At 41.5% G+C, this 24,931-nt stretch overlaps 1 protein-coding gene across 2 annotated transcripts in view; it reads left to right on the top strand.

Moving 5' to 3' along the window:
* Positions 1–895: 895 nt before the first annotated feature.
* cacna2d3a (calcium channel, voltage-dependent, alpha 2/delta subunit 3a) overlaps positions 896–24,931 on the top strand; it is a 151,736-nt gene continuing 127,700 nt past the window's right edge. For both annotated transcript variants that reach the window (XM_049580558.1, XM_049580559.1), the window contains exons 1-2: positions 896–1,441; positions 1,847–1,928. In XM_049580558.1, coding sequence (XP_049436515.1) covers positions 1,317–1,441; positions 1,847–1,928 — 207 coding nt within the window. In that variant the 5' untranslated portion in view covers positions 896–1,316. The remainder of the gene's footprint in view (positions 1,442–1,846; positions 1,929–24,931) is intronic.

Consider the following 24,931-nt stretch of genomic DNA (forward strand, 5'->3'; position numbering starts at 1 on the left):
CACTTTAAACCTGAAGAGTCTATAATGTACTGCCGGCTCTACTTCTGAATGTGTTGGTGTAAAGACTCTTCTGAGAGGCCTGAAAGAACTGTGACTGTTTTGTGGGTTTGACTAACTGTTTCACATTGATGTTGACCCACATATGTTAAAGGTGAGTCCTCTAGTATGAAAGAGGAAGACCTGCATATCAACAGGGCGCCACTTCTGCAGGGGTAGAGATAGGCTGTTCAGTCCGTGTTGATCCCCCCTTCCAGTGCTTTGCCAGAATCCCTTCCAGCTCTGTGTGAAACGCGATCCGTCGCATGGGGTCCGTCGCCTGGAGGTTCTCATCCTCTTTCACAACCCATATGCCCACACACTGCCAGTGCCACATCGCTGCTGCAAATAGTGCATTTCATTGACATGATTTTGTGCAGCATTGCTGACTTATCATGTGGTCCTTCCCTGCTTCCACCAAGAGGCTGCACATCCCCACTTCCCTCTGTGTCTTTCTTACACACACACACACACACACACACACACACACACACACACACACACACACACACACACACACACTTTCTTTTCTCTTCACCCTCTCTGTCTTTCGTCAGCACTTTGGCAGTAATTCCTGCTTCAGTGAACTGGGCATACAGTGCATGACTTGATCTGACATGAAAGCTAAAGGCTAGCCATTATAGCCCTGTATTAGAGCCCATGAGTGGGGGAGAGGGAGAGGCAGAAGTATGGCGTAATTCAACAACAACAATAACAGCATCCTGAGCCTGTCCTCAGATCCTGAGAGTAAGGAGGAGAGAAAGTGGGAGAGGGAGAGAGGGAGTGAGAGAGGAGGCAGTCGCATCAGTCAAGAGGAGTAGGCGTGCTCTTGTGCGCTGCATCGTTTGATGATCTCCCCCCGGTTCCCCCTGAGCCTCCACTCTGTGCTCTCTGCGGGTGAGGTCGGTCAAACAAAGCGTCTGAGCGGACTTTCCCCGCCGGAGGAGTCGAGCTCGACTTTCCGCCGGGCAGCAGAGCCGTGTGCACCGCACCGGTCAGCGCGGCCACACCGCGGCACTTTGGATAACTCACACAGCTGAGGATCCTGCCGTTTCCCAAGGCGCATCGCTCATCCGCGTCCCGCACCAAGAACAGCTGATCCCATTGCCATGAACGATCTAGTCAGTGAGCATAGGTGACTTTTGATTCCCTCCATCTTTTCCCCCCTTTTTCCTGTTTCATTTTTGGATTCTCTGAAGGTGTGTGTGGGGGGAAATCCACGGTGGCAGCATAAGCCCATAACTCGCTCTGTGCGCGTAGGGAGGGTATTTTTGCCCAAGATGCGGGTGGATCGAAACTGTGTGGTTCCCAGTGCGTGGTGTGCGTGTCTGCTTTTACTTTTCTCAACTCTAAGCACCAGGGTCACTGAGGTGGGAGGCACCCACCAAAGCATCCCTCCGTCCGTGTAAGTAGATGCTCTTTTACGCATCACTTGAATCTCCAAGTTTTAAAGCAGCACTTGATTGAAAATACCCGAGGTCTGTGAGACTACAAAGAATATTTGATGTGTTATTCTCACCTATTATTGAATGATTTCCACTGCTGTTTCAAAGTGTGTGTAAGGAGTGTGCCTCCTCTTTTGCATCCAAATTTCCTCGTTATGTTACATCAAGTATAAAATGTAAAATTGGCAGTGTTTGCAGATGAGTGCTTTTGCAAAATCTTTCAAACAGCAGACTTGTCAGTACTTCTTAATCAGTGTGTTAATTCTTAATCTAAGTTGCGAACTGTGTAAATTTATATTGTAAGACTGTTTCTGATTTCTTGCTTGTCTGTGTGTGCCATGCGTGTGTGTGTGTGCTGTCTGCAGGGTGAAGCTGTGGGCTTCAGCATTTGGTGGGGAGATGAAGTCCATCTCAGCAAAGTACTCCGGCTCCCAGCTGCTGCAGAAGGTGAGCGGGTTTATTGTCTGAATTGGACTTAAGGTGTCAAATTGAAGGCACACTTTGAAACCCTAAGTAATTAAAGTATTATTCAAATGTCCACATGACTGAACTCGAGTAGGGTTTTCTTGTGGGCAGTTTGACTCTTGCAAAATGCTGGGTAGAGCAGAAGAGGTTTTCTTTTAAAAAAGGGAGCTTGACTGTCCTTGAAATATATATTTTTTTATTTTAAAAAAGTGTTTACACCATCCCAGTGTGTAAATACATCCAGGGACACACTCTGCACTACAGATACACTTTTTCTTTTTCGCAGAGCTGGTATGATGCGATATGTGGGTAAAGTAACTGTTTATTTAAAAGCTTAAATATACCTTTCTGAGAGACTTTTAAAATTGCCGTGTGGATGTGAAAAGACCAGCTTATGAGAAGAAACGACTGCCGAAATGACTGCTGTTGAGTAATTTTTGAATTGAGAGAAATGTCACTCTTCATCTCTTAAACTGCAGGACCCGTGCTTTTTAGCCACTTGAGAATCGGTAATGCATATCGACTAGGTAGGCACAGATTTAAAAGCTTATTCGGAACATGTGCCTTTTTAAATGGGTGTCCAATTCACAGGCTCTCCGGCAGATGCATTCACACACACACAAGCATACACACACACACACACACACACACACACACACACACGAATATACTCTTCAGAAAGCGCAATTTTTTTTTTTGCCAAGCAACTGAAAGCTCCTCACATCTCTAACACCCCCTTACCTCTTTTGGTACCTCTCTGCCGTCTGTTTCCATCCCTCGTCCACTCTGCTTTGTGGCATTAATGCAAGATTTGAGTTTGATGGAATGCAAATTTTCCTAATGGAGGGTCAGTTGATGAAGCATGAGTTAAAATGGGCTAATGGATAGCCGGTGGATAAAGGGCCAAGCTGAAGCTAACCTCTCAGCGGGCGCTCAGACACAATGTTGAGCTTGGGGCCATCACTTCGAGGCCCCGGTGGATGCAGAGACCCACTGTGGTGTGCGGCTTGCGTTCGGTGTCACACAGACCGAAACTAATGATCTGATGTGACGTATAAACTTCCGCATGAACCCTATACATGAGTGCCCCTCCCACACACATAAATGTATGCACACGACCACACACTGCATATTCACACGCACAGTCACATAGACACATATGGGCCGACAGCGTGGATGTCATCAGCCGCTCAGAAGCCAGAGGAAGTGGTGTTATCTTTTTGATAGGATAAAAAAAATGTTCCCCCTTCTCATCTTTTTCCGCCTCAAAAAGGAAGATAACCCTCCCACAGAGTGACGACCTCTTTATGAAATGCAAATGAAGGCCGCAGGGTTAATTGAGCAAAGAAAAGACTCGAGACCTCTTTGTGGGAAAAGTGCATCTCTCACACCAAACTGGTACGTTGGAAGTATAGCGTTATTCACCGTGCCCACTTGCTGGATCGCATGGCATTGTCAGATGTGCAGGGTGTACAAATGCACACATGCAGTCACTCGCGGGCTTTTGGCAACATGTCACAGTGTCCTGTATGTTGTGCCTCATTGTGTGTCAGTCTAGTAGCTCTTGTCCAGGAACGCTCAGGAGGGTCCACAATTCCCCCGAGGGCACATATGCTTTTAAATAGGCAGAAAGAATGTGGCATATACACTGTTGTACATAGAGAGAGGGACGGTGCTGAGGAGAAAAGACCAAGGTTTGTGTGTATATGTGTGTATTTGTTTCCCCTGGGCAGGGGACAGATGGACTCAGTCTCTCTTCAGTTATCTCTCTGACCCTAGCGTAACAAAACTCCCTTGGAAATAACCATACCTCTGCTTGAGCTCCTCTCACACACAAACACAGATACACTATGCGTGCAACTCAACCTGAGTGCTGCATAAATAGACACACACAAGGCATTATTTGAATGTACATCACATCATGGTATCTTTTATTTAAAAAAAAAAGTTTTGTGCCGCCACCGCCAAAACAAATTATATAACGTATAAAAAATATCCTAAAATTTATATTTTGGTCGTATTCATTGAACACATTTTATGTTTTTTGCTGACACAATAAGAAAGAAAAAAGGTGGAAGAGTAAGTGGGTGCATAAACTATTTAAAAGCTGCCTGATGACAATGTACCAATCTAATCAGTACAGTACATAAATTTCAGTAAAGCAGCCACAGAAGGAACATAATGAACAACGCTCATCAGGTTTTAGCTTCTGTCTTTTGCTCCTATTGTGGCTCATGCTTTTACTTTATGTTCCGAGTTAAAATACCACGAATTTGAATTGTATACTTCTTTTGTGTTGACTCCGCATTCATTTGTGACTTGATTTTACTTCCAATGTAATCATCTTGAATGAGAGACGTTCTCAAATACTGCCCAAGTGTGGTTAATCGTAATTAATAACAGAACATTGTGCAATAAATGACTGTTTTGTTTTCGAATGAGTGACAGCCCTAATCCAGATACGTTAGCCTCCTAATTTAATATTTTCACAGATAATTCATATGGATGCTTTCAGTAATTTTAGTCAGAATAAAAACAAGTTTGTATAATCAATTTTGAGCGAATTCACAACTTGAAATAGTCAATTATTGCGTGACTATTAAGCTGGAAAACAACATAATTTACCGAAGGACCTAGGGTGCAGAAATGATATGAATCTTAGTATTTTAAAATAATGACTTTCATTTAAATTAAGCTGTTTTCAGAGAACAAATTTAAAACCTTGTATATTTTTTAATAATCCGGTTAGGCCATATTTGGCCTTTGATCCAGACCCCCCGTCTCCTCTTTCCTCTCCTCTCCTGTCCTGATCTGTCCTCCCTCCCTCCTTCCCCACGCCACAGCCCACTTCCTGTATCCATCGGAAACGGCTCTTATTTCAAGGTTATAAAAGTCAGGGCATATGTGTGTATGTGTGTGTGCACTTGTGTTTCCCTGAAGAAGAAAAAAAAACATGATCAATAATGCCTTCAGTGCGTTACACAGATCAGACGTTAGCAGTGTACTTAACCACTGTATGTACAAAAACACCACACGTCCTATCCTATGAGTGATAGGACACCGTACACAATACCGCGTACACTAGCCGTGCGAGGGACAGCCGACTTCTGTCTGAGACACATTAAACATCTCCCACTGATAGTTAGAATTAGCTCTGTGTGTTTTACCCTCTTCACTGCTATTCTGTTGAAATCTTTAATTTCATGTATCATTGAGCAACCTGTCTATATGAGCCAGCCTGGCTGTGATGGCTGTGTCTGCGTCTGTGTATGTGTGTGTGTGTTGTTGGCTGGACTAGTTTTCACCTCACTGATGTTATGGCTCTCTGGAATCAAAGTAGTGGGACATTATGCCACGCTGAAATAACTTCAAGCCTCTTGGTAATGGAAGATAGAAGACAAATGATCATTCTGTGGGATCGCCACAGTGGCTCGCTGGAAGTTATCTGTGCACGTCTGCTTTCCTATTTTTAAAAGCATAAGCTGTTTGCAGTGGCCGTATGTGTTTGCAGCGTGTGTGTGTGTGTGTGTGTTAAAGTTTGTGCGTACCTACTTAAAGCATGCTCAATCACACACACACACACCCGCACGGTATACACAGCAAAAGATCACAGGATGATAGGAGGGTGTAATGATGTGTGACAAGAGTATGCTGGCAATCGATTTGCCTGGGTGGGGAAGGAGTGTGTGTGTGTGCATGTGTGATGCGCCATACCATTTTCCTTTACTACCAAAGAGCTCAGTGTGGCGAGCCACTGGCATGTTGACATGCTGACAGGATTCCTAAAGAATGAGTGAAGGAAGACAAAGTGAAGTGGTTACTTAAAAAAGAAGTGGTGGATGAAAAATAAATATCAGAATTGAAGGCGTCCAGTGAAGTGAAGAGGCAGAGATGCACAACGAGCGCATGCTGGGTTTATGGAGTACAGAGAGAAAGAGGAGAGCAACACTGATGTGGCCAGTCATCATCAATTTTAGCGACAAAATATTTGCTATCACTAACTGATTTAAATCAAATAAGTGCATGAGCATTAGCCAAAATATTGAATACTGTGCGCCTTAACAAAGCAAGAAAATAAAGTATATATACTGTATATATCAAGGCTGTAGCCATGGAGTCAACATTTAGGCGGACCAAATCTGCTTGAGGGTTTGACCTCCCCGAATTACAAAATTTAAAAAATTAATTTCATATTATTTATAAGGAACAACAACTGCGGCTGTGCAGTACAATATATGAATATGCAATAAATGAAAGCTACTACTGTCTACATAAACTACACACTCAGCATAAATAATTGGCACTTTACTCAGACTTCACGTGGGCTATCTGATAAAAGCGTAAAAAAAGGAATTAATATTTGTTGAATATGCCGTGTTCTGCTCGGGTACGGCAACACCACTTGGACACACTACAATCAGGACTGCAGTACACCGTTAAACTAGAGGACGTAAGCCTTAGTACTGTTAATGGTTATTTGTTAAGTTTATTTATGATTATAGTGACAGTGGGTCTTGGTTGTCTATTGCAGAACAGCATTTTTTTAATCCCTGTATTTTTGGTGGTGGTGGTGGGGGGTGGGGAGAATTATGAGCATATAAATATGAATATTGGGGTGTCTTCAGCGGTATATATGAAAATGTGATTAATTAATTAATGTGATGTAATTAAAAAAATACAGCTTATATCTATCTATAAATAAATATAGATAGATAGATAGATAGATATAACTAGCTTTTTCTCTACTTTAATAAACTTAATATATTTTTGTGGCATTTCAACACGATACAAAATCATCACTGACAGACAAAAAAAACCTGTAAATGAAAACCAAACAGTGCCATCTTTTCAAAATATACTTATTTTTTGTTTTAAACTCTGTCAGTCAAACTCGATTTAGCGTCTTTCACACAGATTAGTGCAAAAAACCAACATGTTTTTCCCTTAATGCCAGTTCACTTAGCAGTATCTAATGGGCTGTGAGAGAATCTTATAAACTTAAGAGATCAGTGAGTTCTGTAATACACGGTGAGTTAAATGATTTACACACAACAGTGATATGTTTTAATCTATCGGAGAGACCTCTCTATGAGACCTGTTTCACAGAAGCATAATTTAATATTTCCACAGAAGGCAGTTGTATGTCTGTGTTGGGAAAAAAAAACCTTCTATTTTTGTTCTGAATATGTATTTTAGTCACACTAACCAGATTTAAGAGCATGACAAATTATCTAATTTAGAAGTGGAAATGATTATGCATTTCAGTTTTTCACGTTCATTTAAAATTAATTACATATTCGGATGACAACAGTGGAAGAATGATTCTTGCTGTGCGCGGATATGAGTTTTTTTTTTGCTCATATTAAACAGTACTTAAAGTTTTTATTTGATTTAACATTACTTTTTCATTTCTGAATATTATGCATGTGTCACTGTTAAATAGAAATAGATGCATTTTAAATGTCTGTTAATTGTTATATAAATTGGCCTTTTAAGAAATCTGAAAGAAAATGTTTCGTTTATGTTAGCTATATGTATTTGTTAAAGTTACTTTGATAAACTCAATACAAGAGTGATTTCTGTGTATTATTGCGTACATACACATTGATGCACCAATGTCATGACCACAGTATTGTTTTGGGGAATGTGCACATTTTTTTTTATCTGAGTTTATATATGTATAAACCCACAAATTAATTTTTAGGATGACACTGTCATTGTTTGGGAGTGTTTTTATACAAAGGGAAAGATATCTGATTAGAAAACTTCATAGACATTTTTGGTGGCTACTAAAAAGATTCGCTGGGGGTTGGGGTTGTGCTGGAGGAATTTTAGTGGCATCAATATTTCTAAAATCCTGGCTATGGCACACTTCACTGTAAGCAAGCTGCTGTTTCACCCTGGTGGAAGAAATTATACAAATTAAAAAAGTGTACTCAGTAGAGTGCAGATCTTCACCAGGTGGCCCCCGGATCTGGTCGTGGCCACTCTAGATGATGCGCCTGGTGGAATTGTCCCTTCCGCCTCCTTTACAGTCAAGATGGCGGCTAAGATAAGGAAACCTTCTTTTTTTTTTCCATCTCGTATCATGCCTGACTTTAGTGGATCATAACATATCAGGTATGAAATTAATCTGCAGACGCTGTAGACTTTTCTGTGGATCTCAGTTTTTGAGCCATGACAAAGCCCAAAAAAAAAAATTTGGCCTGCAACAGACAAGATAAGGCCCCAGGAAGTGTGCCACATTTTGGAGCCAATTTGACATAGTGGCCAAATCTTGTAACTACAACTTCTGGGTCTGTCACGATACCATTGGGCCTATCCAGACTTTTTCTCATTGACTTCAAATTAGGAAAGAGACGTCTGCTAATCAGTGGATATATCTTTTTGAGTATCAAATCACAAAAGGACTCATTTTAGTATTGAGATTTCATCCACTCGGCCTGCTAACATTTTGAAAGTCTAGAAGAAACATACGACTAAATCATTTTATTCCCATCCAAGTTATCAGAGGTCCAAACTGTAGGTAGACGGCCCAACGGGCAGAGATTAGATGCTCAGCTGGCAAAGTCTCTAGTGTGCTTGCTCTATCGGCCCCAGTGATGTGGAAGATCTGGGTAATTCTACATCCCCAGGAAGTCAAACTTAGGGCCCGTCCTCCAACACTGGATACAGTTCTCTATATATATCCATAGATTTTGTTGAAGACCCAACCAGCTGGTTAAGAGTGAGGTCAGTGACGGTATAAAACAGTCAATAAAACACATTTTTAAACAACTGTGAATCAACACAACCACAAGAGGTTGTTGAGCATACAGTCATAAATGTGCATACAAAATATTTGGCTGTTTGGTCCAGTAGTATGTGAAGTTAGCTGTGGACAGACAAATGCATACACTAATGCACACGTGACCAAAAGCATGATCATCTCCAGGTTAATAAAATATATTACGTCTTTGGTGAAACCTGAGTTTTAAGCTGCTAAGGTATTTAAAAGTAATTTTTTTGGGTCCATTAATTCAAAATCTTATGGTCAAACTCCGTCACTTGCTCTTTAGACTCATTTGAAGAGCGCTTTTACTTATTTCTCTTTTCGCCCTCTATTTGCCTTTCTTGCCCCATGGATGACTTTGTATATCTGTGTATGTGTGTCTGTGTCGAAGTAGAGGGGGAAGTATGTGTGATGGTGCCAATCTGCTGCCAAGGGTGGGTGATGGCTGAGGCGTTCCAGTGTAACAGTGTGTCAGTGAGGGGGAGACGGCTGCAGATTAGATTTAGCTTTGGGAAAATTGAATAGCTGTCAGGTTTGGTTCAGCACGGCTGGCGATGAGGTGAGGGAAGGGGGTGTGTAGGGGTGTGTACTGATGACTGTCCCTCTTTCCCTAACCTCCCCTAACCCTCCCATCTCTTCTCCTGCTTCTCTCTCCCTCCCCCTCTTGTTCTCATTGACCAAAGCATGATCTTACTAAATTTGATTCCTCCACCGCTCGTAGAGGGAGAGGGAATAGAGAGGTGTGTGTGTGTGTGTGTGTAAGAGAGAAAGAGAGCGGTGAAAGAAGGAGGAATGCCGTGTCACAGAGTTAATTACAGCGTTAGCAGGCGGGAGTGCAGCCTGTGCTGCTATCCTTTCATGTCCTAGCAGGCCAGCTTTAGCCAACACAGCCACTCACTCATACTGTAATTAGTGCTTTGTTGGTGAGAAAAGCATGAGAAAAGCCACCGCGAATCAAACACCCTGCCTTTGCTGCGGAGAGGTCAGGAGCAGGGAGCGGGGCCCTTTGCTACGGGATTAAAGAACTTAAATTCTTAAAGAGCACAACTGCTGACGCTGTGTTTGTGGGCTTAGAAAATCAAGTGTCTTTTGATGACTTGTTGTGCGGTTTACCTCTTTGATTCATCCCCAATCTCTTTGACTAAGTTCATTTGCTGGCGTGAAAAGTGTTTGATTTAGTAGTTAATTTGTGTTTGTAAGGAAGTAAATTTTTCTTCCCGGTTCCTGAAGTTTCTGCAGAAGACACACACACAGACATGCACGCATAGTGTTTGCATACAGCGTAACACCTTACACTCTGTGCTATTAGGATGATGAATGTGAACACTGAAGATAAATATCCACTGTCATCTGTCATCGGCCGATCGGGCCTGGCTCTGCCTCTGTTGGCCTACAGATAAAGAGCATCTCACCGTGGCTGCACCGGACATTAACGGACACACACAAGCACACACACACACTCAGATTTCTGTAATTATGACAGATTGCTCACCTGGTGTGCTCCACACTGGACAGCATGCGGAGAGTAAACATTAGGCAACTTGGTAAAGGGGCGGGACTAGTACTATTAAGCACATTAACGTGTGCGGCATTGTGTGAAGGACTGTCTGTGACTTGCTGCTGTCCACATCCATCATCCTGCCGGTTGTTTGGGTCCAGCCTGCGTGCTGTAGGTAAAGCTGGCCCGTATAAAGCAATACACTGAATAGATGAGAGGACATCAGACCCATTACAGCTGCTCCATCAATCACAAATACCTCCTTAAATGTCCTAAACCTCTGCATGCTAGGATAATTCTGCTCTATGCTCAGAATTGAAGATGAACTGGCACCTGAGCGTCTTTCGTCTCTTTTACTTTCTCTCTTTATTACCTTCAACCTCTCTGTCAACTCTTCCCTCTGTCAAAATTCTCACCCATGCATTTTTTTTGTCCTTGTGCCTCCCCCAATTATTTTCCCCCTCTCTTTCTCCCCTTCCCTCTCGCACTTTCTCTCCTCCTCTCCCTCCATCCCTCCGCTTTAATAATGGATAGGATGCAGCCACGGCACTAAAGAATACATGGGAGGGGATCTTGGGACACACCAGTGTTTGGAGCAAGTTGTGGTGCGCACACCCTCAAAAAACTAGTTCCGCTGGCCTAGCACAATGTCGAGCACTCGCTGCACTCTCGGGCGGCCTCACTATTTGTCCCAAGTCACCCCCTCTGCCTCTGCATCAACTCTGCCAACGTACACACACACACTCTTGCACAAACACACACTTAGTTTGGCTGTACTTTACGGAGCCCCGCATTGCGCCCCATTTGCACAACACTTCTCATAGATTGTGAGAGTGCTGCCAAATCCAGCTCAGTGGGACAACAGCCGCGGCCCCTCCTCTTGATGACCTTCACCTGCACTTGCTATCATCTCACCCAAACACACACACTTGCTACTGTAACACAGGGGGGAAGAATACAGCTATGCATAAACAGCAATGTGAGAGCGCACATATCAGCACACACACATGCACTTTAGTTAGCCTTTCCCTGCTACTCACACTCTACCAGTGTGTGTTTACTTTAGTTTCCTGTTGTGTCTCCTTTACATGTCATGCTATGCTTCTATTGGCTCGTGACCTGGCCTGGCTAATGTGCAGATGACACTGTGGTAATGCTCTGCGCTGACTAAGTGACAAACGATTACTTAAACACAAGGATCACTTTGGATCAATGCAGAGCCGTATTGATCACATGGTGTTGTTGACATGTGCAGTAACAAAGACAGATACTGTGTTGAAAGAAAGCAGCCCACATTTAGTCCACAGAGAGAAATTGTTGCTTATTTTTCAAGTGCATAAAAGTCGATTTTACGTTTTAGTCCTCACCTCGCCTGTGATTTATCCAATGGTCATAACATGGTATTGGTAATCACTGAATCACCAGAGCTTAACTTATTGCTGGTCATGCTTTAATTTATGGTCATGCTTGTTGAGTTGTACAAGACCTGATTGAGCCGTCTCAAGTACTTGGTTGAAGTATATTAAACCCAAAAACAAAATCCCCAGAGTTTTCTGCGGTTTTCAGAAACAGACTTTTTCAGGCTCCCTCCTTCCAAGAGGTTAGCAGTAGGAAAATTGCCATTGTGCTTGTCCACTGGGTCAGTCATTTCCACGATTCCCATTTATCGTCTGTGTAAGCAGCCATGCATTGCATTCTGGTAGCGCAGTGTTGCATTTCAAGAGAAGGAGCGTCCACTCCTCATTTGTATAAAGTTGAATCTAGGCTACTTTGTGCAAATCAGGGGTGTCCACCGAGACTTGATGCCTCTGGAAACTCCTGAAGAACTTTTAAACTAACTGTTGTCCATCGAAAATGAAGACAGATTTAGCAACTGCATGGCTTATTTCTCGCCTCAAATGTTTTCCGAAACACATTTTGGTGAACTGTTTTCATAATATAAAAGAAAGTTTCAGGCAGCCCATGGGCCTAGTGACACATCCATCAAGCCTCCAATGCTAGGAAGCAGTGCAACCCCTCACAACAAAAAACGCCTCTGCAGACTTTCCATAGGTGAAAATATTCTTTTGATTGTTTTCAGTTTCAGAGGGCCTGATAAACAGAGTGGTGGATACAAAATGTCTAATTAAAAATGAGGAAATGAAAAATTAGGTTCAGCAATCAGCTGAAATGTCCATTTATAATAATTCTTTACCACAATTTACCAAGATCTCTTTACCAAAATTTAGAGTTTTATGATACAAATGGTTGTAAATTTGATAAATCTAATGTATTCTGGTAGTATATTTGATGGATATATTTTTAATCAAAAAAAACAAACAAACAAAAAACAGTCAATAATGAGACAAATTAAGGGTGTTACTGCTGAAAGTGGTAATAATGACTCAACAAAATCACACTGAAGCACAATAACAGTTAATGACACTGACCATTTTACTCTGATAACTGTGGGATGGTGCAACTTCTGCTCAAAGGGTGTATTCAGATTGTTTTTGAGTTGAAAACAGACTGAGCATCGAGTTAGTCACATCACCAAAGAGGTGTTTTAAGTTGTTTAATTCTGCAATGAGTGTTGGTCAGCTGGTCTCTTTTGTAAACGTAACTGCAGATTGCTGCTCCTCTCTGTTGACATTAGTCACTAGGTGATGGCGTAGAGAGTATTGGCCATATATTATACCTTGCAAATGTTAATATTTAGCCATCAAATCAAATCAACACTTGCAACCTCTGCCTTTACTGAGGATGAATCTGAAGCTAACTTTAGCATGTCCATACGATAGACTGTCCGGATGCTACATTGCCAGCGCAGTTGAATTGGCTTCTTTCATTCAATCAGCATCACATTATTAACAAACACTTAGATAATCAATTATTAACATGAATGTGAAACAATGCTGAATCGCCCACGTCTGCATCGCGATGCGTCTAAGAATCGATTATTTTCCCCCACTCTTAGAAAATTTTTCATTTCCTGTGTTGGCATACAAATCAGTAATGGGCTGTAGAATAAAATAAAATAAAATAAAATAAAATAAAATAAAATAAAAAAGGATCTGTTGAGCTGTTACACCATCATAACGAGGAGCAAGTCTGATGAAATACTACAAAGACTGCATGGGACTTCTTTGTCATTTTGAATGGCCGCTAATGGATTTTGGAACCTGTCAAGTTAGTTTGGAAAATGTGAAAAGCATGGCTGCCAAGAATTACAATTGGCCAGCTGTTTTTGGCTAACAGCAGTAAATGAGTATCCTGTTTGATATTGACTGGAACTGCGGCTCCATAGAAAATCAGCAAACTTTCAATGAGCGATCAAGATGATGGCTGTACACAGGCGGGGTGACCGTTGGTTACTGTGAAGGAGGTATCACTGCTGATGCCCACGAAGTCTCATTAAGTGAGTCGGGCATTGGGAATCTAGAAACCCAAAGTTGATGGTGAAAGAGTTAAAAATGTCTGATGTATTCCGTTTTCTGTACAATATGCTGATGACACTGAGACTTGGATTAGTCCTGCTGGGTCGCAGTAGTACAAGCTGTGGTCATGTGGTGTGTGGAATGATATTTGGCACTCTTACAGCTGAGAAACTGACCTCTATTTGAATGCCATGGTGTTCCTTAACACTGATGCTGACCACATGCATCTCCACATTTAAAGACAATACTATCATCCATTGCTGTCTGATTTTTAAAACTCCCATTGATATCAGTATCGTCCTCAGAATTCCAGCATTAGCTGTGCTATAGTTGATATCATATAAAAGTAATCATATTTATACTGTAAATACGTAGTGAGTTGTTAATGCTGCGTATGTTCCTGAATGTATTCCATTATAAACTGTTTATCTTCTTTACTTTATACTTTATGTTCTCCATTCTTTCCAAATTGTTTATTATATTGCATATATTCAGTTCAGCTTTAGTATCTGCTGATGAATGTTTTGCGGTACTCAAAAGTATTCTTCTCCTCTGTGGGTGGTGCGTTTATTTCCCCCGTTTCTTTGTGAGGCCTTCAAAGCAAACTCGAATGAAACTGCCGTCCAAAAAAGTGTAACTTCCCATAATAAATCTCCACTTGCAAGGATGAATATTACCTTAATACATCCACCACAATGTTTTGCTCTCTCCTTCCACTTTCACGCTGGCTGCTGCTAGAATCAATTTGAGACTGTGAGAATGTATGGAGTGGAATAGGGAAGCAGCAGGCCGCATTGTATGTGCTGCTAAGCATGAAAAATGTTTTCCACGACTCTGCTGAAACCAACTGAATGCAGGCATCTACAGATAGACTGTGGACTATTAATCAGTTCCATGTGAACAGATTAGACCTGCTCTTGGTGCTATTATGTTTTTTGGTGAAGTGAATTATGGCTGTTTGAAAGAAAAAGTGGAGTGGAGATGCAGAGAAGGTACTTCCTGTACTTGCTTCACTTTTGAAAGGGGAAGCTGCCTTTGCTTCACACGTGTACATTTTTTTTATTTATTTCTTTTAGTGCAGATATGTTTTCATGCTGGCAGAGATGATGTCAGCCTCTGTCCTGAAGAAACTTCAGTGTGTGTCTAGGTGGGGGGCACACCATGATGGCAAGCCATGTGAGGACATTGAAAGATGGTGGTCATTAGAGAGAGCAGGGATTTGGCACCCACTCTGAGGGGCAATGGTGCATGCCCAACAGACGCAGTGCACCCTGGGACAGACTCCTGAACGCTGATACCAGCTGTGCCATAAGGGCTGTGTGTGTGTGTGTGTGTGTGTGTGTGAGTGAGTGTGCTTGTTTTTGTGTGTACGTGTTAGTGTACAGCTGTTATTCCACTGTTCCTCTTAATAGCCCCAGGCAGCCTTTGAACACTCTATCACTACAGAAGCACACACACACACACGCACACACACACACTCAGGAGCTGCAGGTGGATGAACTGTGTTGCGGAGTGAATGGGCGAAGTGTGTAAGTGGTTTCAATTATACTGAAATAAAAAAGAGCAACATGGCTTGTATGAGGTTAAATATCAGCAGGACACTTTCATAAATAGCACTGGACAATGCTTTCTGTTCCAAATGCTCGCATTTGTGTGTTCTGCACTCTCGACGTGGAATATGTTGCAGAATGACTTAAAACTCAATGAATTAATCCTGTTAAATCCAAGATGAAAGATTTAGAGAGAGAAGGTGTTTTTACCTGGTTATGAAACTAACTCTTTTAAATTCCCTTTTTTGAAATATGAGATCTTTTATTTCCTTTTGAATTTTGTCTTTTATTGTATTTCTTGTCTGTAACTGTGTCATGGCCAGGACTCCCTTGAAAAAGAAATTCTTAATCTCTATGCGAATCTCCTGGTTATGTAAATAAATTGTAGCATTGTAGTATTGTTCTGTTGCCACTTCCCAGAGTAAGTGGTGGGATATGACTCACAGTTTATTGGACTAATAGAAAAACCATGAAGCGCACCACACAGAATCCCTGCCCCTAAAACATTTGTCCATTTACTGTAATGACGAAGCCCAGATGAAAATTGAGAAGCCCAAAGGAATACTATGGAAAACTGCAAACCAAGAGACAGTCAATAGAGTCACACTGAAGCCGTTATTTTAGATTGTAGCTGTTAATATTTTGGAATGATTGGGGTCGCAGTTTTTGTTGTATTTGTCTTTGCATTTTAGTTAATTGATAAAATGGATGCGAGATCTTTGCTCACAGAGAGGATATGCACTAAGTTGTGATTTTTCTCTCTGAGATCAAAAAATAAAACATGTTCATATTTAGTTCTATAGCATAGATAATACATGATAATACCCAACATGTTGTTCAATCCGTGGAGGTAAAACACGATTCTCAGTCTGTTTGTTGCTCCACCACTTTCACCCTGATCACGGTAACCATTAGAGAGGATTGCCAAGAAACTTTAAAGACATTCATGGCCCCCAGAGGATGGAGCCTTCTGACTTCGAGGATCCTCTAACTTTTCTCATAACGCCACCATGAGATTGACATTTGTGGTATGAAGTGAAAGATCTCAACAGCTATTAGGCATATGCAATTAAATTTGGTAAAATTATTCATGCCCCTCTCAAAATAATTACATTTCCATCAGCCACAGCTTCACTTTGTTGTTAGTGCTAATAGCAAATGTTAGCACACACTAATCTACAGCCCTTTTTAAATAGGAATTGTTCAAATTTGCAAAAAAGCCCAATCAGTCTTCTTTCAGCATTGGCAATATAAAAACAAAATTGGGGAGTGCGGCAAAATACCACCTACCTACTTTTGTTTATACAGAGTGCGCCTTTTTTGGGGCAGTGGGGGGCGTGAGCAAGTAACAAAACGTGTAGCTCAGCGTGTGACGTAAACAGTGATGCACTCTGAGGGAAGCCGCCATTTGCTGAAAATTTGGCAGTGTAAAAGGGGCTTAAGATGGTGATTATGGTAAGCATTATACCTGCTAAATATTAGCATGATAGCATTGTCATTGTGAGCGTGTTAGCATGCATATTGTCACCTTAGAATTATAAGGTTCTATCTTACTAACATAGGGTTGTTAAGTTCTATGCATTTTTGGACATTTAGTTTAGAAAACAGAAAAGCTCATATCACCTATGCTTTTTCGGATGCAAAACTCAATATCTCGAAACTGCTCAGACTACGGATAGAACCTTATAATTCTAAGGTGGCGATATATGCCATGGCTTAATACTGTGCCAAAGTACGGCCTCACAGAGCCAGCCTGACTGTTGACTCGTAGTCCTATGAGGATAATCTTAAGTAATTTGAAACAAGTACAAGTCAGCTCAAGTATGTCAGAGCAAGTCTCACGTCCCTCTATTCAAATTAAAATGTCTTGTAGGTGTGAATGTTGCATTAAAATAACACAGTATTTCAGTGTTTTCTTTTAAAAGAAAGGTAGTTAAATATGCAAACCCTGTCTCCTATGCATTGTTTATTTTTATTTACCTGCGACTTCACAGGATTAAATTTTGACATTTAAACATTTTTGCTTCTTTAGGGAGTCGAAATAAGTCAAGTCGAATCTTACTTGAGTCCAAGTTGTAAGTCTCAGTCTACAGCTTTAATATTTAATGCATTTGGACAATCAGTCTTTGGTTTAGCTTTACTGTAGACACCCACAGTGGGGGATAGTTTGGTCATTGAACAGTTTTTACTCCCCGCCAAGTGTCACATTTTAGTTGTAAATGAAACTATTTACTGTTTTCAGCAGTCAATTCTGATTTTAGCTCCTCTGATGACAACACATTTACAGCTGCTGTCACTGCTGTCAACCCACTGAAGAATGGGAAGCCAGCATGTAACAGTGATGATAAAGAAAGACGTGTAAGATCATTATTTAGCTGTTGTTATCGGTCTCGACTTAACAGAGCATTAATCAATCAAAAGCAAAGAGATACGATATTTGGAGCATTGTTATTAAGCCCAGCACAAGGCAGGATTCAGTTATCTTTCGGTGTAACCGTGAATTTAATGAAGTTTCATAATAATTCAGTGTATTCTTTTGGCAAGCAAGATGGCATGTGGGATGGTTTTTAGTTTTTTTTTTTTTTACTGTATATGGTCAAGTGTGTATGTTCAACAGGTGCTATGTGATGCCTTGAGATGTGACTCAGCAGAGCAGAAATGAAGAGCGGAACAATTTATTTTATTAGAAAAAATTTAGACCAGAGTGCCAAGTGTTAGTCATACCACAGTCTGGTTTCTTGCTCAGGCTTTTTCAGCCTCTAACTGTACGTCTGACCATGTGGTCGATGTCCAGAGCCCAGCAACAGACCACAATGAAATGCTTCCCAGCTTACTTCTTCTTATGGCACAGTCTATTTCCTATCAGGAGCTGCCTTCTTCTCGCTGTATGATTGAGTGGTCTGTCAAAGCTGTGTGTGCGTGCATGTGTTCTCACAATCCTCCCCATTCATTCACAGCGCATTGATCTCACTTTGAGACATCTCCGCGTTATGATCAATATTATATTCATCCCCGCTGATAGATTGCACTGTGGTGAATGGAGCGGCCATGATGGTGCGGCCAGTCAGGCAAGAAGAGTTTATGATCCCATGAGTTTTATTTGCGTTTAAAGATGTCTTGTTTTTATGTCTGTGTGATTAGCATTTACAGTAAGTGTTTAATTTACATTTTGTCTGTGAGTGTGTGTGTGTGTGTGTGTGTGTGTGTGTGTGTGTGTGTGTGTGTGTGTGTGTGTGTGTGTGTGTGTGTTTAACAATCCGCGGGGAGTGTCTCTGTGCCACCAGATACGGGACTCAGACCAACATGCTTTTGAGGCAGGGAGGACAAGCGTGAAATTAATTGTTCCACTTCATCTCCGGCCAGCGCTCTTCTTTTGAGGGAACAATTTGTCGGCTGGCATACAAGGGAGGGTATGAAAGGAGGAGGGCACAGCAACGATTTGGCGTTCCTGGGAGATCCTGTGATCCAGCAGTGATTTCCTGCTGTGGATTTGGGCTGGCGCGCCTGTCCCCGCGCTCAACTAACAGACTTGGAGTGTTTGGAGTGAATGCAACATCAGTCAAAGTGCAATTGTTTCAGACAGTCTCTCACCCCTGGCTCTCTGTTTTTCCCTCATTTCTGCACACAGACGCACACTCAGACACACACACAGCAGTGGCCCAGTGACACTGTGGCAAGAAGGCGACTTAAACTGTGGTTAAAGGTCCCTTCCACTCAAAAATGTCTTTTTCTTGTGTTTATATCCTCTAAAATGTCTGACCTTGACTATACAATATAAGATTTTTCACTAGCAGGGTTTTTACTGTGCAGTCCTCTAAAATCTGAGATTCAAACATACCCAAGACAAGCTAGAGTAGGTACGTTACACATTCAAAAGCCAATCCCTGTCTAATACAGGAAACACATATCAACAGGGGAACAGCCTTCGAAACAAAACACCAGCAAAGAAACCTGAAACAGCACAGAGTGGACTTGTCAGTACAGAGAGCAGAATTTGTACGAGCATAGTGAAGTTCTGGTACCAACTCGGTGAGGGTGCAGTTTTTGGATGTAAACCAGAACCTGGAGATTCCTTCAACTATCTATCAAAACCCCCACTGTCAAACATGTGTCGCTGAATCTCTCCTCTAACGTTAACACTAGCCATCTTGATGTGAACTGCTCTCTCTCCTGTCAGCCTAGTGCTAGCCTCATATGCCAGAAGTTTCTACACACTTTGTTCTAGCACTGTGACAGCACGGGAGAAAGTGGAACGCAAAAGCGATGGTGGACAAAATGGAGGCCAGATCCAGAATTTCTCTGGCCCTGTCTATACATATCCAGATATTTTTGTAAACGGATATTTTCCCTCCTCCGTCCACATGACCTCGTTTTACAAATTATTTTTGTCTACACTAGAATACTAAAACGCTTCCAAGTGCACACGTGTAATGTTCCCACAGACAGCATTGACGCTGATGTGTTGCTTCAGAGCTGCTGTTTCTACAACTGAAAGCCAGTACTCCACATATTTATGGAGCCGTGCAAACCACTGCATTATCAACATCATGGTCTTACAAATATTTCACAATAAAAAGCCTTTTTGTTAACAGATTAGGGGATTCTGTTGACAGAAACGTTGTCAGGGGACTTTTATTTTGAAACGGAACCAGGAAGAGTTAGAAATAAATATTTCTATTCATTTCATGTTTGTGACAGATATAATCATTGAAACTGTAGTGAAAGGTGATACAATGTGAATATGATTTTCAAAACACCATTTTCACTTTGCTGAAAATGCACGTCATGCTGAGAAAACAGGCGAACTGCGACCTTTGACTTGGGGCTGGGGTTTAGCTATTGTTGTTTATTAAATAGCGATGATGTGAAGGTGATGAAGGAGACTACGATGACACTGTCTTGCTTGCATAAAGAAAAGGTTTATTACAAGAAGTACAGCATCTATCAAGCATCTAGATTGCTTGGAGAGGGTTCGAAGCCAATGTGAACTGCTCTGAATAACAGCCCCAAAAACCCTGCTTATATAGACTGACATGCCTATGAAATGTGAGACAAAGTCAAACAGACGACAGAGAGTCACCCTAGTTGGACTTCACCAAACCTAAACCCTGGGCCATAAATGCCTCCTTGACCCTGACCATATACGCTTTAGACCCTGGGCCCCTTACTGGTCATCTGTTCAAAAACTTCAGAGTAAATGTTAATACACTACATATTCCAGTTGTGAAGTGTACAGGATGGCGTTACCTTTTTCAAAACACCCACTGGAGATCTCATCACCATTGATCCCTGTTCAATTTAAGTACAAAGAACCTCACTTTACCATACTAGTGATGCTCTGGACATGCGAAAGTTTTCCTTCCACTTCTCATCAACAACAGTCTCTCTCTGGAAAGTGTCCCATCTGTTGGTTTGACCAGGTCTGATCCAAAACTGTCAGTTCTAGTGGACTTTAAACCCTGGACACTGGGGTGGAGCGAAAACATTGTGTGCAGCAGATGTCTCCGTTCATCTGTGAAGTGGTGAGTTTAGGTGGAAGGTAGTCATTAGACCAAGCAAAGCTGACAAAACAATAGGCATCAATAGACATGCTCGATTTGAGAAGATTACATCATCGTTTTCCAGATGCTCCATTTTACACGTCCATACGGATAAATGGTAAACAGTTTGGCACCTTAAAGGGTGTTTTAGTGACCTAAAACTCAATTTGTGTGTGGACGAGAGATCCAAACATAGAGGAAAATATCTGTTTACAAATATATCTGGATACGGATAGCCAGGGCCTCAGTGAGGCGAAAAAAAGTGGATGTGCTTCCAGCCCCTTTTCAAAGTTTTTATTTTACTTGTAATGTGGGAAAACCATGTTAAACAAAATATTAATCATAGCAGAGTATTTTTACATACTTTCAAACGTATCTGGAGGGGGACTTTAAATTAACTTCAGCCACGTGACGCCTTTGGGTCCTACCTCTCCTCTTTTTCTTTCCTTCTCCAGCCCCGCTCCCCTCCTCCTCCTTTGGCCATGTTGCCTGTAATTACAAACATGGCTTTGGGGAGTCAGTGGCCCTTTGTATGAAATGATGACACTGCAAGACGTTTGTTCTCCTGAACATGTTTTAGGAGAATAGGTGCTGTTGCACCGTAGGCACAAGATTGTAGCTTGCATTAAGGCGTATAGAGGCACCTGAAAGTGTGCACACACAGACAGTGCACCTCATTCAGAGGGAAGTTACTTCCCAGTTGTGGGCTTCTGTCCTAAATAATTTAGTAAGGTCTTTGTCTGATATATTTAACACTTTTTCTAACTTACATTTAATATTATATTTTATAAATACATCATATTTTCTATAGGTTGGGAAAAGATAAAACTGATATGTTAATTAGGCTGCAAATGTTTCGTCTGTTTTTAGTCAGACAGTTAAAATACTATATCATAATTATTATTTACATTACTTAATATTATTTAATGTTTGTGATGACATCATTGACATCATGACTATTTTTGATGTGCTGCAGTAGTCAACGTATCTTCATACGACAGTTTGTATGTCTTACAAATTAGCGCCCCTAGCAGTTAGGTTAGGCTTAGAAAAAGCTGGGCATCCTCATGTTGCATACTTCACATAATGTGACATTACGCACGTGCATAACTTCAAATAACTCAACATTTACTTTTGGTTTCTCATGAGACACGAACAGCAGTCTCCTGAGTCAAAGTCCTGTGTTTGTTTGACCCAACCACCACCCTGACCGCCTTTTGACATGCAGACTTTGTCACTCTTTAGTGTCACCTGACTTCATCCTTTGCTCCCATCATATAAGGGAGTACAGCCTGCAGCACATAGGTCACAATTTAAATACAAATTATATTGCATTAATTTTCGTAGGTAAACACACAAACAGTGAGCGATAACAGTCTTAAAATGGTTAAAAATATCAATACAACACTTAAAAATAGAAATACTCAAGCAGAATGGTGCCTGTCATTTACATGTTAATATATATTCTATTATTGGACTGTTCTCACCAATACATTGATGTGTAAGCAGTATTATAATGTTTAAGTTGGTCTAGGAGGCTAGTTTTTCCTACTTACATATCTTGTGTTTTGTATGTAGAATTTGAATTTGCAAATTAACTGCAGCCGTAACTATCGCTGATAAATGCAGTGGTGTAGAAAGTACAATAATTCCCTCTGAAATTTAGTGTTGTAAGCATGACATAGTTGCATAAAAAAGAAATTCTCATTATCCTGCTGTGCAAGGGGGTCGGGATTTTAATGGCGAAGTAAAGTTACTGGGGGCAAATAATGTCCTGCAGCAATGTTTTACATTAATATGGCAAATATCATTTGCAGCTACACCATACCTTACAAATTTTCAGTCAGTAACACGTGAATGACAGATGCTTGATATTGATATTTATCCACTGATATTGAATTGAGTATCCAAATACTAAATAGGGCCATGTTGATCATCAGTGTCTTAAGGTAGTGCGGAGCAACTTTCACTAGAAAGTTTGTCAAACCCACCAGACACTTTCTTCTGTGTACCACGTTTACTCACTTCAGGGGTCTCAGTACATCAGAGAGTCTGTTAAGTGGACTTATTGGTCTCTGTGTCCCTGTGTAGACGCTCCTCGTCTCCTCCAAGACACACACACACACACACACACACATTCAGAGGCTTTTCTGAGTCATGTCTCTTTTGTTTATCAAACCAGACTCATGCACTTGTCGTCAGACAAACAGGCGGAAGCAAACAAAACAGACAGGGCTGCTTTTTGTGAATGAAAAACCAAAAAACACAGCTTGAATGAGGCAGGATACTATAGCACACAGACTGGTAATTCAGGGTAGCGTGCTCAACGTCTTGGCACATGCTTCTGCGTCTCCTTTATTGCTGTGGATGTTCGGCTTCGTTCAGTGAGCCAGAGAGACATCTGAGCAACAACAAAATCAATCACTGCTGTTTTGGCTTTTTCATTTACATCAAGGTGCAAATTTATGTTTCTCAATTCAATAATTCATAAGTGAAAAATCTTAACAGTTTATATGTCTGTTAATGTGTGTGTGTGTGTGTGTGTGTGTGTGTGTGTGTGTGCGCATATGTGTGAGGGAGAGAGAGAGAGAGACGGGGAGGAGGAACGACTCAAAGAGCAGCGAGATTGTGGGCCAAGCTAAAGTGGGCTCTGGTGACGCGTAAAATGAGCTGGGATTTGGGGGATTGGGGTTCAGTCTTAGTGTGAAATGAAGTTTTTCCCCTTCATTAATCACTTTATTATCAAACCCCAAGGAAATGACATACATAGATACAAACACGTGTGGTATTATGTCATTCTAACACTTCATTATGATGAATGACTAGCAGATAGACACACAAAAAACAGTCCTGCCATCTAATTCTACATAACCTGTCGGATCTATTGGGTGATTATTGAGGTTTTTATTGAGTTTTTCAATGCAGGCTTGCACATGTCTCTGTTTCTCCGTGCTGAAGTGCAGCCTGGATCTGGGGATTCTGCCCTCTGATTGTTGTCCCTTAGTCAGAGCACACTGTGTAGGAGAGAGATTAGCAACATCAGCTCATTCATGTGATGCAGCACAGCAGCGGGGCGAGGGAGGAGATAAAGAGGGGGGATTGACTTACCACAGACGATACGTGTCACCACTGCGTGTCTGTCTTCAGCACAGTTCAAACTACTTTTTGTAATGGACACATGAGGTAGCCTTAGCAGCTTGATATATATCTTGCTAGGGGGAGAAGTAATTTGTGACTGAGCTGTAGTTCACGGGCAGACACAGTTATTTTAGCTTAGAGAAGCACTGTTTGGTACTCATCATTGAGCTGCTCCATTGGAGCTGCTCTGCGATGAAGAGACCAAGACTGGCTGCACAGGGCAGCTTTATCATTGCACTGTATACTGTATACAACACTGATCCCCATCCTATTAAGCTGCTGTCAGTCACCCAGTGGGCTAATGACGTTATTGCTAGCTAACTGAAAAAACAGGAAATCATCCATCTAACAAAGATGAACAATGAACAGTGAACAGTTTTTCAAATGTGTCTGATCAGTCGTGTTTGCAATGTCACATGGACTAATTGTACAGTGGAGATAAATGGAATTTCTTTCGTGGTGCACAGAGCTTAAGATTTTTAAATGTAACCTGTCAGTGCTGTGAGCACCACAAATTAAACTCAATTCCCCTCCATTGTAGTGGTGGCAGCAGTGATTTCAGTGGTTGATGATATCTGAAAGGTCGTCAAATACCAATGCTCTCTCAGGCCCCATGCCGTGGGATACCGACGTGGTAGGCTTTGGCATTTCTATGAGACGCAATGGGCTTTCATCTAACTCCAATGTATACCCATCTGCGGCAATATTTGACGCTCAGTGCAATTGACATAGTATAAAGAATGAGAAAGTTCACCTAGGATGGGCGTGAGGGGTGGTGGATTGGTCAAACAAAAACAGACTTTCACCCATGAGACCGCTGCTTGTGTCCCATTCGACCCCAAAAGCCAATGTTGTTTTAACAATACGTCATTTACGTCCATCCATCTTGTACTTGCCTCACTTGTGATGTATTTCTGCCATGTTACATATTTGTTTTCACCCAAAATATGATGCTTTTTCTAAACCTTACCGACCTAACTGTGACCTAACAGCTCTACCCATGTGTTTGAATGTGTTTCATCCAGGAGACAGCCATAGGTCACACACAGACATTAAAGGGTGTGTCTTACA

The sequence above is a fragment of the Epinephelus fuscoguttatus genome, linkage group LG7 (assembly GCF_011397635.1).
Source record: "Epinephelus fuscoguttatus linkage group LG7, E.fuscoguttatus.final_Chr_v1".
NCBI lineage: Eukaryota > Metazoa > Chordata > Actinopteri > Perciformes > Serranidae > Epinephelus > Epinephelus fuscoguttatus.